General features: G+C 33.8%; 1 protein-coding gene across 2 annotated transcripts in view; it reads left to right on the top strand.

Annotated features, from left to right (window-relative positions):
* Positions 1 to 342: 342 nt before the first annotated feature.
* Positions 343 to 17928, top strand: part of Bsg (immunoglobulin domain-containing protein Bsg) — a 67946-nt gene continuing 50360 nt past the window's right edge. Inside the window, exons 1-2 of one of the 2 annotated variants that reach the window (XM_069819610.1) lie at positions 355 to 647; positions 6122 to 6394. In XM_069819610.1, coding sequence (XP_069675711.1) covers positions 551 to 647; positions 6122 to 6394 — 370 coding nt within the window. In that variant the 5' untranslated portion in view covers positions 355 to 550. Of the gene's footprint in view, positions 648 to 6121; positions 6395 to 17928 lie in introns of both variants that reach the window. The other variant, XM_069819611.1, reaches the window with a different exon arrangement.

Below are 17928 nucleotides of genomic sequence, written 5' to 3'. Positions count from 1 at the left end.
GATCCTAGTGGTTAGCAACTACCTATGGATGCATATTTACTATGTATTGAGCTTCGTCACTGTATATATTAGACTGTGTTTATATGTTTGTTTAACTCCGTATGCCCTAAATTTGCATTGAATAAACTTATAATATGAATAATATATTATATGTTTTTATATTTTACGTTTTTGAATGGAATCAATATCCGCACCTCCAGAGCCACCTACAGTTTCTCGGAGTGTACTCTCAGCCTGTCAAAGAGTATATGATATGACCAGTGTACTTTAAGATAGTCTTGTGAGAGTACATCTGACGTCATTTTACTATGACGTAATGGAACCGATTATTTGCGCATGCCCAATTTCCTCTGTTAAAAAATTACTTATTTTCGTGTATCGTCTCACAATCATACCTTTATGCGCCATCTTGCAGACTTGCCTTAATATATTGTGGGTTGGGTTTCAACATAGATATATGTTCCAATTTGAGGACGAAGTAACAGTATCTTTGTAGTTGTTGTTTATTAAGTTTGCGTGTGAGAGTGAGCGTTTCGAAAGATTCGAAAACATGATTATCTCAATAAGAAAAATGGAATCTGTATTAAAGTGCTTTTTGTTAAGTGTGTTATTTCTAGGATTTACAAACATCTTTTCTATTGCAGCAGGTAAGTATTAATATGTTGTCTTGGTTATTACTTTATTTATGAAAGAGAGAGCTGTACATATTTGGACTTCGCGTCTGTAAACATTTTGGTGCACCATCATTTTAAGCAAACATTTGAGATTCATTACTTCTGAGATTTAAGCGTGACCTATTAATGTTATAAATAAGGTTATGTGACTTTATTTTATTTTCAAGTGCAGGTAGGTATAATAATCTTTCACGTCTTGAAATATTGAGTTGTTAATGTCTTATGGATGTAAGTTATAAGCACTTGCTAAACCGGTTAAGGCTGCTTCGAAATCGGCGAAGTGGTTACTTTGTGAATCTAATTATATCCGGAATTAATATTGTCACAGTACTCTGTACTTGGCAATATGGCATTGAGAAGTAATGCCTATTTCTCAGCATTTATTTCTTGTACATTCAGATTACGAGACGTTTGTATTCATTTTTATAAATTCGGTTGTGTCGTTTTTCAACCGTTCATCATCTTCAGTTAAGACAGACGACACTACTCCATTTGTAATATTATATTTGACGGTAGTGTAGATTTAAGTGAAGCAGAGGTCGATTACTCTTTTCATAGCTTAGAATAGTTTCTTATGCACATTCTTTGATAATAATAAGCACAGTATCGCTGTTTGTATTAGGCCATAACATAAGGCTCAAGGAAAAATACTTTTCTTTTATAAAAACACTTGGCTTTTTTTTTAGACTAATGTTTTCCGTGGACAAGATATAGATAGGCCTACGGTAGGCTTAATTCGTCAGAAACGTTTCACCCAAGAAGACACAGTTTTCGTTTGTTTCATTGGTTTCTGTGAGATGTAGGCCTATATAGTCCTATAGGTACAGTGGTAATCATGCTGTTTTAGTTTGCAACAAGAAATATACTTTCAACATAAAAAATCGTTATTTGCATCTAAGTTATATTCAGGAAAATCTGAAAGACTGATGGAACTAAGCTCTTTCTGAGGTGTCGAATGTGCATTCTGTAGGCTGCTGCACTGTTCTTTCAGATTATGGGCTATATTCTAATGCACTGTTGTAACTCCCCACTTATTACTAATTACCATAACATGCAAGAGGTTCAGGGCGAATTACTAGAGAAATTGTTTGTTTCCCTAGTACTGTGTTATATTTCTAATAAGTGATTGGAGGAGCCAGTATTAGAATAATAGGCCTAGGTAAGTATCGAACGATTTTTATGTTGATACTATTTCTGGTTGCAAGCTAAAACCACGTGTTTATTACTATAGGTAGGCCTATACATCTCACAGAAGCAAGGTAAGCAAAAGATAATTGTATCTTCTTGGGTATAACTTTTCCGGAGAACTACCCAAAAATAGAAGCAATAATTGGTGTTTTACCGTGTACCACATTTATGGTGAAACGGTTTAAAGTAAGTTACAAGTGCTTCGAAATGACTGTAAAGGTAAAGGTGTTTGTCCCAAAGCCAACTTCTGGAACACCTCTAAAAAGTGTCTTTCGTCCTCTGAATACATCATTGCCTTCAAGATGTCTTGCAACGTCATTGCAATGAGATCTGTTCCTGGCAGAACCTTCAGTACTACCCATTGTCGCCATCACGACTGCAGTGAGACTGAAACAATTTCGACCACATAGCCTACTGGGATTATGTAAGAAGGGGGACCTACTGCGTAGCAATAGACACCATCGAGCCTGTACGACAATTGCTGACCTGCTCAGAAACAGAGAATGGGAAATACATGAGGAGATTCATTGTACGTCTGAAAACAATAATGATGCAACAAAAATAATAGCAATACTAATAACAAAAACTCATCTATTTTATGTTGAAAACAGAGATGAACTTCACACATTTCATGAACACACTTTCCTTAAATGCAAGTCTCTAGACAGGTATTTTTCGACACTTTAAGGAGGAAAGATAGTGAACTGTATCGTCAAAATCAATTTCCGCCAAATTTCATGTTTATTACACACATTGGTGTGCGATTTCTTAATTCATATTTTATTAATTTTATATTACATATGTTCTCCAGATGCAATGGCCACAAAGTGTCAGGAAATTTCCCATAGCAAATTTCATATTGTGAAATGCTGAAAGAATTCCAGCATATTCTTGCATAGTTTTCATATTCACTTTCACAGATGCAGCTGAAAAGAAATAAGATCTCCTTAAGTATAAAAACTTGCAGAGTTTTCACAATAGCCTACTTCGATTTTTTTTTTTTCCTGTACTGTCTGCAGGTTTTCCAAAAAAACTAAATCTCTGAAAAAGGTGTACATAAGCTTTACTTTGGAATTACGGGTTTTTAAAAGCATTTTCTTCTCGTTCTTTAATCTTTTTTCACTTAGCACAACCACTTTCAGAACATTTCATTACTAATAAGTTAACAGGGAAGAATGTTAAAATAGTGAATATAATTTAATAACTGACAGTAGAATCACTGACACGATCACTTACATTTAAAAGTCGAAGGAATACTGTTGGACCATTTGATGGTGAAAGTCCATTGTAATAATTTTTTTTTTTTTTAATTTTATTAAATAGAATTTGATAACAATACTCATAAATTCATAAAGGAATGTTACATCTTTGGTATAATTTAATTTAATACTTATGTAAAAATGGTTATTGAAATATAAATTATTTTGCTCACAGATGCTAGCACAATATTGTCGAACAGGGAGGATAGAGAGGCAATCAATCAGTCTTCTTAAAATATCCAGCTGTTTGCTGACAACATAAAGTCCACTGTAGTCCATTGTAGTCTATTCAGTTTTTGTTTTTCACGAGAAATGAGGGGTATTTTGATTGATGTTCATTATAGATTCCTGCTGCTAGTTGCCAGGGTTGGGGTGTAGTCAATATATACTGCAGGGCCATGTCTTCTGCAACTGGTACTGATGATTTTAATTTACTTCTTTTGTGGTTTATGGATGGACAGTATAGAAGAATGTGTTCCAGATCTGCATCATGATTATTACACCACAGACAAATAGGATTATCAGAAATGTGAAATCGGTGTAGGTACAATGGAGTGACAATGTGACCTGTTCTGGTTCTTGTTAAAAATGTTTGAACATGTCTGGGCAAGTTTTTGTACATTTCCAGGTCATTTGGTTTCTTTTGTACACACTGTACAATTTTTCCTTTGTTAGAAGAGAGCCAATTGTTGATCCATAGGTTTGTAAAATGAGACTTTACTGAAGCAAAAACATTGGATAGAGATATCACTTGAAGAGGTCTTGGTTGCAAATGTGTTGCCTGTTTTGCAATATTATCGACTTTCTCATTTCCAGGTATACCACAATGACTAGGTATCCATTGAAATGTTATTTCCTTTTGGAGTTCTTTTAGTTTACTTAGTTGTTTCTGAATTGGAATAATTCTATGTGCATATAGGTTTGGTACATATTTAATTATATTAAATATAGTTGGAGTTGGTAAGTATGCAAATAGATTTGTCAGAAATTTGAGTAACACACTGAAGAGCAGCATCAATAGCTAGCAATTCAGTGTCAAGACTGGAGGAGGATGAACATAGTATGAAGTAACTTTCTTCCTATTTTGGTATATAATACCCTGCTCCTGATGTCCCATTATCAGGATTTACAGATCCAGCTGTATAAATTTGAAGGTAATTCTTATATGTGCTGCAGAGTAGTTCCATGGTTAAGAATGTATGGAGATTCATTTTTGGAATGATTTCCTGGGATTTGTATGCTATGTTCTGGAATCACCCATTTCCATGGAGCAATTTCGTTCACAACTGCAGTTTTAGCAATGAGTGTGTCTGTGATATAGATTGGTATTTCTTCTTTGTTTATTTTATAGAAATTATACAGGATATTATCTGACACAGTTTGAAGAACATCTGAAATCTGGATGAGGCTTGCAATTTTAAATGTATTTTTAGATCCTTTTGTAATACATAGTGTCTGATTGGCTGAATATTACATTCAATTTCTAGGGCAACAGTTGATGTGGGTTTTGGTACTCCTAGGCATAATCTTAAGACTGAGTTTTGAAGAAGAGCAATTTTTTGTAGAGAAGTTGCTGATGCTCCTCCCCATATTTCACATCCATAGGTCAATTTTGATCGTATATAAGCATTATAAAATAGACGCATTGTCGTGATATCTGATCCCCATTCCTTATTAGCTATGATCTTCAAGAGACTTAATCTGACACTGCAAAGCAACATTCGTTAAATGTTTTTTTCGTAAAAGTTTTTCATCAAAAATTAATACTAGGATCTTAGGAGTTGGATTGTACTGAATTTCTTGATTATTCAAATAAATGTGAGGTTTATAGTTTTTTAAGCTATATCTTCTTGTGAAGACAGTTTGTCTATCAGCACACCTAATGTGGTCTTCTTTTCTGTGAAACCTTTATAAATTTCTTGAGCAAAATATAATAGAGCTTCAGTTGTACCACATGATGGTCTAAAACCAAACTGATTTCGGCTTAAAAAGATTGAAAGTTTCAAGTCTCCAGGTTAATCTTCTAATCAGAGGAACTAAATAACATGCTGTTATGGATTTCATCCCCTCCTGTAGCAGAATTGTGTAGCTCTGATATTGCCAAGTTTATTTCGTCTGTGGTAAAAGCATTGTCTGTTATATCATTATGATGAAAAATGAGTTGAAATTTACTTGTAAGATATTGTTCTTCTTTGTTCATATATTTAGGCCATGATGAATTATTAGTCAGCCTTTGGGCATAGTGTGAATTTAAGAGTTCTGCCTTTTTAGCATTTCCTGTTTGATTACTATCTTTAAGGTGAGTGATGTATTCATCAACTCTTGCCTTCTATGGCTTTAAATCTTTTCCATACAGTTGTAGGCGGAATATTTGGGTTTAAGGACCCAACAAATTGCTGCCAGCTTGTTCTTTTGGCTTCAAGAATACTACTCCTGAGATTTGCCCTTGCTTTATTATATTTTATTTTGTCATCAATGTCCTCGTTTTCATCCATAAAAAAATAAATAAAATATTGCATGATTTTACATGAACTTGGATTAGGATTAAGCAATTGCAGACAATTACGAATGAAGTTCAATTTAAATGAAAGTCCAACATCAAAAATATGCATTGTTAAACTATCTGACAGTGACGAAGGTCAAAATAAGATTCAGCCTCAAATACAGAATTTTTTAATTGTGTATATTATAGATTACGCCTACAGAAAAGAATTTAGTAATGAGTGATTCCGATACAAATCAGTAGGAGCTAAGATTGAAAATTATGCAATGAGGGCATTAACGTGTACATATGGAGGACAGAGACTGGAATAACACCTTAAAGAGAATTATGACTACTATAATCATCACCGGATTTTCGTTTGTAGATAAATTGTTAAAGTGATCAGTTCTTTTATTCTTCCCATTCAGTTTTGTATCGCTGTATTTATCTGTCTACTTCTAGTTTTACACACTCTTTCATAACTGTGTAGTGTAGTTTGTGTGTTTTATTGTGTCTAGGCAATTCGGAAGTGTTGTATACAGGTAAACAAGTGGTTGTAGAAGGTGAATCTTTTACAATCACATGTGTAACCGATCTGTTTCAAAACATCAAATGGCAGAAGGATTTACGTCCCATTGTTGGTGATTTGGCAAAGCAATTCAATATTACTCTCCACCAAGACAAGTTCGAAATCATCTCTACTTTATCCACTTCGCATGCACAAACATCCCATTCTGGGAGCTACCGATGTGGTCCATTCTTGGAAAGTTACCACATCTATGTTTTGAGTGGTAAGATTCTTGTTTGTGTTTGGTGTGTTGCTTCTAATCTTTGTATTATGGCTGGGGTTGCCAGGCTTCCGAATTACTTGGGATTTCCGGCAAAAACTCCAGTACATCAAAAGTCACGAATTTAGTTGTTTTGGCTTACCGGTACTTTTATTACTACAGTTACAGCGGTAGTATTTAAGATTTGTGTATTCAACAATATTATAATCTTCAGAAACCTAAAGAAATACAAAATTTTGAAGTACAAGTTAATATGTCTGTCTTTATTATTTGAGAGCAAATCCTTTTTTTTTTTTTATGTAAACCTTAGCAGAATCAAGGTTGAAAGTTCTGAAGATGAAATGCATCACAAAGTCATCTGATTCTATGTGGCCTACATGAATTAAATATGACGTGAGTTTTGTATATGGCACATAGTAACAAGGCTAAATGTTTCAAAAACAGGCATGAAGAAACTTCTAAATTGCATATTGCACTTGATTACTACCTGTTATATTGATATATTTCTTATTTCTCTCTGTTCCATATATGTAGGCCTATTTTTCTGAAATTGTTTTCCGGACCTATATGGTCATCTGTTATGGCAGGCGGATATATTAATAAAAGTAACAAACTGATTGCGCAACGAAAGATTTTTGAACAATCACATGATTTCCTCATTTTTGTTGCTGTAAGAGGTGTAAATATACATTCTGTAGCTAAGTAGTATGTCTAATATTCGATATTATTGAAAACTCATTATCTAAAAGAATTGATGGCATTCTTTCATAGCAATATAAGCAGTCATTGCATATTCTTAAATATTTGTTCAAACACATCACTCCAGCTGACAGTCCTGTGAGATTTCTCTGCGTGATTTTTTTCCTGACAAAATTTCAACAAAGAAAATAAAAGTTTGACTTTAATGAGTCTACATGGCTTATCTGCTAAACCTTCTACTAATTGTATTATCCGACTGGGATTAGACCAAGTGGTCAAAAAAGATCTGGATATGAAATAAGAGTTGTTTCATTATGTTGTGTATAACCTGCTGTGTATCATATAAATCTCATGTCTACAGTGCCGACTCTGGTGTCATTCTGTTTCCAAACAGTCCATCTTTAACTTCTGTCTGGCTAATGTTCTGTAAATGTGTAATCTTGTATTTCTCTGATTGATTTAATAGTATCCAAAGTTTTATAAATTTATCTATTTTATTAGAAATATGTCATCAAATGCTAGATAATAGCCATATTAGTTCAAAGATAATAATAATAATAATAATAATAATTTACTTACAAATGGCTTTCAGAGAATCCACAGGTTCATTGCCTCCCTCACATAGCTCATCATCGCTCCGTCCTGAGCAAAATTAATCCAGCCCCTACCATCATATCTCACCTTCCTGAAATCCATTTTAATATTATCCTCCCATCTACGTCTCGACCTCCCCAGAGGTGTTTTTCCCTCAGGTCTTCCAACTAACACTTCATATACATTTCTGGATTTGCACATATGTGCTACATGCCTGTCTGTATCTAATGTCTGGATTTAAAATTCCTAATTGTGTTAGGTGAAGAATATAATGCATGCAGTTCTGCATTATATAACTTTCTCCATTCTCCTGTAACTTCATCCCTCTTAGCCCCAAATATTTTTCTGAGGACCTTATTCTAACACCCTTAACCTCTGTTCCTCTCTCAAAGTGAAAGTCTAAGTTTCACAACCAAACAGAGCAACCAGTAATATAACTGTTATATAAATTCTAACTATGCGGTTGTTCTGTATGGTTGTGGAACTTGGACACTTTTTGTGTTCTTTAGTTGTCAAATATATAATATCCTAATATTAAATTATCAAAACAAAGTTATAATTCAGCCATTAGAAATGAAGACATCCTACAAGAAGTCAGAAGGAAATCAGTATTGCAGTATATACACGATACCAAGATAACTGGCACAGTCATGTCAAACATATGCTTAAAATATAAATCTGGCGAATCTGATTATTTCAAATGGAATGACTCAACATTAATATTCTGATAGTTACAAACAGATAGGCTAGACTGATTAAGTGATTTAAGCATTCATAGTATCAATGATATTCATCATTCATTCTTCATTTAGGAAAGAAGTGTTTTCTTTGATGAAGTCATTAAAATTCGTGCATGGAAAACTCTGAACTAATTTCAATTTTAAACAATAAATAATAATCCGGGGTATGACAGTCCTTGAAGGGCCAAAGTTGATAAGCTAGAATGTATGGTCAATCATTATAGCTGCTTTTCGAAAGTAGATTTTGCTACCTATCTTAGCTTCACAATGCTGGGTGGACAGGCCGAAATTTCATGACAAAATTCTTTCCACATTAGGAATTTCACTAGCCTTATTCTATAATGCGATGCTGTGAAATGGGACAACTAGTTAGTGCAGTATTTCCTGGGAGACAGTAAACACAAATTCTGAAACTTTCTCAAAAGTGTTAGACTACCTTTTGTTTTATTTTCTTTTAATTCATTTGTTTAATACTTCATCACATAGATTTACAACTTTCTGTTATAGTCGGAGGCACCGATTTTGGCAGATGACCTCGATGACATTTCCAGTAGGCGAGCCAATATTGTTTGTGTAAGCTGCGAGAATGAGATGCGATAACATTCTGAGTCGTTCATATTTTCATAACAGCAGCTCATATCAATTATCCTTATTATGAAACACACCACGGTACAGTCCTACTCAAAGAATACCTTTAATAAATGTAAGTGACTTCCGTTCGCAATGATTTTACAATACGTCTCCTACATTTTCTAAATTAAATTAATTCTTAATTAAAAGGAAAAAGCATTGCATTGCGCATATGTGTGTGTGTGTGTGTGTATATATATATATATATATATATATATATATATATATATATATATATAAAATCCTACCCTTACCAGATCAGTATACAAGATCTGTCCAGTAATAATCTAGGGATCATCTACTGGTGGTGCGACAATTCAAGATAATAAAATTACGATTCTTCTTAAGAATCAAAATATAATTTGGTTAATTGGGTAAAATTGCATGCTGCGGAAGTTAGATTTATATAAGAGTATAATAAATAGGATTGTAATGGATATTACAAGGGCAATAATTTCTTCACATGCACATTGTGAATAGAACAGAGAAGAAAGCATTTTAAAATATTCGAAATCGTACAAAATATCGGAGAAACCAATTTTCCCTGCACAAATTGCACCAATTGAAAAATATAATTACCATTCACAATAAATACTGTATTTTATGGATTCTAAAAAGTTATTTATTAATCTAGAGATATTGGCTGATGACTATACTAAATTCCAGCACAACATTTATTCAGAATATGTAGAAATTACACTTTGGATTTTACTAAATGTATAGGCCTACTATCAAAAGGTGTTGCATACCCCCTTAAATACTGTACATGTGTTACCTGTGCGATATCCGATGTTTAATTTTTTTAAATATAATTCATAGTACTGAAACTGCCATATTGAATTCGCACAAATTATATTATTCGTAATTTTCGTCTCGAAAACCCCTAAGATATCTAATTTAATTTTTCACCCATTTTTGTCTCACTTTAGGGACAAAGTCTGACTAAATAATACCTTATTCGTATTCTGTGATCGCAAAGATCCCCAGATATCGACTTTCATCGAGATCGGATGACATGAGATTTCTCACTCCCTTCTGCCTTTTCATCAGTACCTTAGGATATGGTATTTAAAAAATCTAAGAATGTTTAACCAATATTGTAGAGAGTAACCTTCATTTTAAATGTTACATCTCTAGTTAAATATAGTTTAGTGAATTTTTAAAATCGTCGACTTCTTTCTCTCTCCTCTCTACTCGGAAGTAAAAAAAAAAAAAAAACTGAAGTTATTTCAAGGGAGTAGCCTACATGAAATTGAATTTTTTTACTTTTCTTATACATTTTAGAAACAATTCTGAGAGATGAGATGAATAGTCTAACCCAATTTTATGAGTGAATCTTTGTTTTAAATTTAAAGGCTGCACGTCTGCTGGTTAAAAAAAATAAATCAGTATAATTATTTTGATCATTACTGCCTCCCATTTTCCATCCCTTAATGTTCGTATTTAGTAAAACTCAGTCTTATCTATTGACTAAGGATTAACATATTTCCATATACATATATAGAACAAATTATATTTCCATTTCGTACAATATTCTGGTCAAGAGACATAATCATATACTTTGTCTTTTCGGGATTTACTACCAAACCTATCGCTTTATTTGCTTCAAGTAAAATTTCCGTGTTTTCCCTAATCGTTTGTGGAGTTTTTCCTAACATATTCACGTCATCCGCATAGACAAAAAGCTGATGTAACCCGTTAAATTCCAAACCCTCTCTGTTATCCTGAATTTTCCTAATGGCATATTCTAGAGCGAAGTTAAAAAGTAAAAGTGATAGCCCGCAGTGAATTGGAAAAGCATCAGATAGAAACTGGCCTATACGGACTCTGCTGTTCGTTGAGACACATTTTAATTAATCGAATAAGTTTCTTAGGAATACCAAAGACACATATAGACTACTGTTATATTTGTTTACTTTTTGGAGGTGACTGTGCACAGTTCAATAGAATACTCGGGCGTGCATGTTTACTCTTATGTCCTACCCATTCCACTGCGACAGAGATAACAGCTGATCTTGCAGCGGTGAGGACTCGCTCTCCAGATCACATTAGGAAAATCCATGTGCCAAAATCCCTGGCGCGACCTGTATGTGTAGGAGTCTCTTTCTTTTCCTTTCTCTTTTTCCACATTTTCTTGAGGAAAGATTCACGAGCATGATCTCATAAAGTTCAACAGTGTTGAAGGCAGCATTACGATTAGAAATTAATGAATTTATAAACTCAGCTGATTTCTCAACACTGTTCATAAACTGAACCTACTTGAATCAACACCCTGCAAATTCTCTTCTTGTAGTTCGAGGTGGATCATTCTATGCTAAACAGTACTATGACGAAAAACATAAACTCCAAATTTTCAAATCTAGCTTTCAGATAAAGCTCCCTTGAATAATTTCAAGGGAAAAAATTGTTCCAGGGCTGGGTATCGATCCCGGGACCTTTGGCTGAATGCACCAATGCTCTACCATCTGAGCTACTCAGGAACTTCACCCGACACCGTCTCAATTTTTCCCTTTATGTCCACATAACTCGAGTGGACTGACAAGATGACAGAAACCCACATTGAATGCACACAAACTCTGTGTGACTATCTAGATTTTCATATTATATACATTACTGGAGGTACGTTAACAGAAAACCACAATATTCAAGTCACACAGAGTTTGTGTGCACTCGATGTGGGTTTCTGGCATCTTGTTAGCCCACTCGAGTTATGTGGACATAAAGGGAAAAATTGAGATGGTGTCGGTTGAAGTTCCTGGGTAGCTCAGTTGGTACAGAATTGGTGCATTCAGCCAAAGGTCCTGGAATCAATACCTGGCTCTGGAACAATTTTTCCCTTGAAATTATTCAACTCCAAATTTGTTCATTTTTGTATATTCAACTTTATATACCGGTACCTAAAATATTAATTATGTGCAAAATTACGTATCTTTGAGCTAATGAAATGTTAGGGATAGTTAAAATACTATGATTTTAGTGCACGTACATATTTTCGAATAATTTTCATGGTCATAATACAAATCATAAATAAATATTAGTTGTCATTATAAAGTGCATGAATAGCCTTACCAACAACATTATTTTTAGAGCGGATTCGAAAATTATATAGTTTGAGAAACTAATTGAAGTATTTTTTTAAATGCGATAACTGAAAATCCAGAATTTAGAATGTAATGGAAAAAAAATACTTATCAATTATGTTTGTTAAACTATGAAAATTTCATGTTTGAGTATTTCATAATACGCTAGTTATAAATTAAACTAACTCATTAGACAGGGAACAATGCATTCCGCCATCACTACTGCATATCACTGCTGGGAGCAGCTCTGCATTGACACTCAGTATGAGTCACAAGTTTCATTTCAACTTGCTTCGGGAACTTTGGTTGATCTGAAGTAAGTTTTTATGGAAACTACAAAATAAATACTTCTTGTTCCAGAAACAGTTCTTAGGCTACTGTATCTCTCAAAATTTAAATTCTTTGTTTTTTCTTCACGTTCTTCATTAGAAGTAAATGCAATCACAATTCCCCGTACATTAGATTTTGCCCTCTCATAAAACTCTGGGAGTTGAGATCAGTGTTCTTGTAGGCTGGCATGTGCAACTAGTCACTCTATGCTGTCACAAGACCCTTTGTCATGACTCATTGCAAAAAATGCCATTTGGCTGGAACTCCAAAGTCGTACTCGTGATTTATTATATTTACGAAGTTTTTTTTGTTTTTGCATTGACCTACAGTTTTGTAACTAAAATAATAAATTTTTGGACTTTATTCTGTGTCTGTTTTAGATACAATAAGAAAAAGTGAACTGTTGCACTGTCACGAATTAAGTACTCTGAAATAAATGCCAATCAAATATATTTCAAGTCACTATCACCTGAATTCCAGTAATACAGGGTGATTCAGACCATCCGTAACAGTAATTTATTTTGGAAACTAGTGCTTGAAAATTTTCGAGACAAAAATATTTATAATTAAATCACATGTGAACTTTCACTAGAACTTGATTTCATCAATCAGCTCTAACAGGAAGTAGGTCAATGGCGTAACACTTTAAAATTTCAAATGAGAGTCGGGTCAAACAGAGTACCATTTGATAGAGCTTTTCAAAACAAACAACTTTCATAGGAAATGTTTGTATTAATTCCTACTCTGCCAGTCACTTGACCACGCCGAAGTATTAGGAGTCACTGACAGTGTTAGAAGAAGAGTACAGGTGTGTGCTGCTCAGAACAGCAGATAGTTTGAAAATTTATAAAAAATTAATGGAATTGTCAAGCCTTTCAGTAATATGCCAACATTAATTGTCTTGTTTAGATTTTCGTCTTGTAACATTTCTCAATATTGACGACATTGTCTTTTGTACGTTTTCTCATTGAGAGTAGGAATTGATTAAAACGTTTCCTACGAAAGTTGTTTGTTTTGAAGAGCTCTATCAAATGGTATCCTATTTGACCCGACTCCCATTTGAAATTTTAAAGTGATACGCCACTGACCCTAATTCCTGTTATGGTTGATTGATGAAATCAAGCTCAAGTGAAAGTTCACATGTAGTTTAGTTATAAATATTTTTGTCACGAAAATTTTCATGCACTAGTTTCTGAAATAAATGACTTACGAGTGATCCGAATTACCCATTGCCTTTTCGTACGTTTTCTCATTGAAAGAGTAGGAATTAATAAAAACCTTTCCTACGAAAGTTGTTTGTTTTGAAGATCTCTATCAAATGGTACCTTATTTGACCCCAACTCCCATTTGAAATTTAAAAGTGATACGCCACTGACCCTACTTCCTGTTAGAGCTGATTGATGAAATCAAGCTCAAGTGAAAGTTCACATGTGCTTTAGTTATAAATATTTTCGTCTCGAAAATTTTCATGCACTAGTTTCCGAAATAAATGACTGGTACGGGTGGTCTGAATCACCCTGTATAGTATAAGTAGGTGTTGCTCCAATGATAACCTTGTACTGTGTTCTGAATAATGGAACTGCACTTCTCTGAATAATCAGCAATGACGATAAATTCTCCCGGTTTTGTTCAATTTTTTAACTGTCTTCAATAAAGTGAATGGAGCTTTGCTATAATATTATAAAGTTTGAACTTCTTAGGGCCAAGAATAAAGTTACGAATGAAATTTTCAGAGTTGCTTTCACTAAAATCATATTGGCTCTATCTGTCATTGTCCATTTCTTGTAAATGTGTTTTTCAATTATATTTTTTTCTACATATTTTTCGTCATACAATATATAAGGTTTCTCACGCACATAACCGTGGAGGTGGAGCCAAAATATTAAATTGAGTCTATTAGTCCATTATGAATATTATTCAGCATCCACTCACAAAATGCGCCCTACATACAGGATCACCTGGTTGAAGAGTCTGTGTCTTAGTTTATTTTATATGGCTGTAACTTTAACAATTTAGTAGCTTTTTTCACAGAGCCACAAGAAATTCGTATTTGTGATTTTCTAGGAGAATGTTCCAATCTGACCATTGTCATCTGATGTTTCTTCTGTGAGAACCCTACTCTGTTTTGTTTCTTAGGCTGAAAACTTCCCGTTGCCTGAAATTTATTATGATTATACTCGTAGATTGTTGTATGTGATGAAATTTTTACACCTGGGAATTTTATTTCAAACCACCTTTATACTTAGCTGGCAGACTAGGTTAACACACATGAATCATAAATATATGCATTTTGTTTAGTAGTAAACATCTGAGTAGGCCTAGCCGTTTACACTTATTCACACTTTCACTTAAGAATACACCATATAATACAGTCGACTGACTCACTAATCTTGACACGAGCTAGGATGAACACTTGCATGCTTGCATCATCACCTCTGTCAACCTACTTTCCTCGCTGTGAATGCATCAGTGAAAAGCCTGTTGCTGTCCACACCTTATCTGATCACCCTGTAGATTCTCTCATAGCTCTGCTACAATTCCACCACATGGAGTAATGGTTGGCATGCTTGACCGTGAAACAAGCAGGCCCGAATTCGAATCCTGATTGGGATAAGTTACCTTGTTGAGGTTTTTTCTTAAACTAATTAAGAGCAAATGCTGGGTATAGTGGGTGGGTTCATTTAATACCCAATCGGAAGCCTTTGTGTTGTGATATATCTTTTTTGCACGCATCAGTATTTACAGTGTTAAGCATTGTCATGTTTCCGCTGTAAAGATCGTTCCTAGTTACACTTACCATTAGTGGTATATTTATTTCAACTCAAGATATGGTAACAGTATTTTGTACTTCATGTGAAGTTGTTATCTATTAAAATGTTAATGCATATTGGTAATCATGTTACCGCTCCTTGTCGTGGAGCATCATAATAAGCAAACTCTTATCTTCTCAAAGCAAAGCGTCTTCTTTGATACTGGCTGGGTATCAATAAAATGTGGACACTATAAGTTTTGGCACTGGATCCTGTACTCATTATCATATTCATGTTATTCAGATACTAGATAACCATAGCAGTTGATGAAGTGTCATAAAATAACTCTCTAGAAAAACTCTGCTACATCCTCTTATAACTACATTATCACAAATTTTACCTGTCCTTGTGAACAGAAACGTTAATAATATCTGCTAATAAAACAATATGCATTTGCACATGGAATTTTTAAGGAATTGGCATTAAATGTCATGAACTACTATTTTTCCTTAATTTACATGATATTGATATACTTCTTGCTACAGAAACCAAGATAATGTCTCACATTCACTTTAGAATTCCTGGCTATACTGCATGTCGAGCAGATCATCCCAATGGTGTTAGGAAAGGGGGTTTACAAGCAAAATACATTAAGTCAAAAATATTACTTCTGGGAAAAGATGTTTGAAAGTTCGTAACATAACTGAATCTTCAGAATTTTGTTTTTAGTAAATTGCTTCTCTTTATGTTTATTTTATTTTCCGAATTCTAAGTTCAGACAGATCCATTATGTAGGTCTGCATTATACATATTGTAAACCAGTGATATCATGAAGACACATTTTCTCATTGGAGGTGACTTGAACAATAAACATCCTAGATGAGGAAGTAACACAACCAATCCTGAGGTTGTTTTCTAATGCCAGGTGTTTGACAATAAAGTCATTTGACCTCTTGCACTCCAATATTTTTCAAAGATATTGTCATGGTCAGCCACTGAAGCACAGATTTTGAAGTGTTCCGAATCCATTTCTTGATCTGAATTGCACAATGGGCAGTTAGGGAACTGATATATTCCAATTCTATGCAGATGCTTGGCCAAACAGTCATGGCCTGTTGCCAATCTAAATGCAGCTACAGACGATTTTCGTGGTATATCGGGAATTAACTGTGGATTATGATGCAGAGAGTTCCATTTTTTCCTTTGAGATTGTGTTATCAAATTTTTTGAAGTCTAAGTATGTAGATTTAATAAATCTTTTCACAGAGTAATACGTAGATTTAGTAACAGGTCTGTAAGTAGCAGTGCTGCCCTTCTTTGCTAAAACATCTGCATTCTCATTTCCCAGGATTCAACAATGGGATGGTATCCATTGGAATACAATTCTTTTATTGAATGTTATTAATTGGGAGAGCATTTTAGTTATTTCTGCTGTTTGAGATGAAGGTGTATGTCTAGAGACTATTGATAGAATAGCTGCTTTGGAATCTGACAATATAACTGCATTCCTAAATTTATTGATGTGGCATAGAAGATTCCTGAGACTTTCACTTATTGCAATGATTTCTCATCAAAATTTGTTGTTCCATAACCAAGAGATCTATAAAGTGAGAAGAGAGAGCACGTAACATTTGCACCTGCACCTTGTTCCCTGGAGATCAAGGATCCATCGGTGCATAGATGAAGCCAGTTTTGTGGAGGGTACCTAATATTAATTGTCCCTAAAGATAATTTTTTCATTATTTCAGTGTTTACTTCTGATTTCAGTATTTCTTCTGTTAAATTTAGATTATACTTTATATTTAATAGAGTTAAAGGGTTTGGTTTAGTTTGTAAGTTTTCTTTTATATTCAGGATGTTGATTTTCTGTTTTAATTCTTCAATCGTGGACATGAAACTTTTTTGAGTTTTCAATCTACAGAGAGGACTGTATGAATGCCAATTGTTTCCTGGTAATCTGATAAGTTTTTCATATTGAATCAGTGCTTTTTCTTCTATTGTCATTTTGATGCTGTTAATATTAGTGAGGAATCTCATAGAATCTATTGGAGTTGTCTTGATTTCGCCAGTAATGAGCATGAGAGCTTGGTTTTGAATACGTTCTATTTCGTTTATGAAAGATGAAGTAATTAAAATTTCTCTGCGATACATCAGCACTGGCTGTATAAACATTTTGTATGTAGTGTTCAGAGTATTTCTAGAGCATCCCCATTTCTTTCCTGCTATTTTCAGATGGGAGAATCTTTTACGAGCTGTTGATTCTCGTTTCTTAATTTAGGTTATCTTTGATAAAATATTTTATAATAGTGTAATATACTCCAAATACTATCTTTTATCACAGATCTTATTAAAAAATTTTGTTATATTCTTTGTTCGAAGAACTTTGATAGTGCAACACCAGCCTCAAAAACAAATGGTTAAGAAGCCGAACTTTCAGAACTGAAGCACATTAAAAAATAAATGTATGCTGTTACATTGATGTAAGAATTTAAAATATGTTACATAAATTGTGATTTTTAATTACATCGTTTTTATAATAACATTAAAAATATATATTTGCAACATAACTAATCACACAAGAAATACAGTGAAACCTCTCCTTAAGGACACTCCTCATATACGGATAGATTTTTATGTCCCAACTGAAATAATATAGAAATAATGATAAATTTAACTTTCGTTTATGGACACACTCAGATACGAACACAGCTGTT

This window comes from Periplaneta americana, chromosome 2 (assembly GCF_040183065.1).
Source record: "Periplaneta americana isolate PAMFEO1 chromosome 2, P.americana_PAMFEO1_priV1, whole genome shotgun sequence".
Taxonomy (NCBI): domain Eukaryota; kingdom Metazoa; phylum Arthropoda; class Insecta; order Blattodea; family Blattidae; genus Periplaneta; species Periplaneta americana.
The sequence above is the reverse complement of the archived record's forward strand: the minus strand, read 5'-3'. Positions and strand labels throughout refer to the sequence as shown.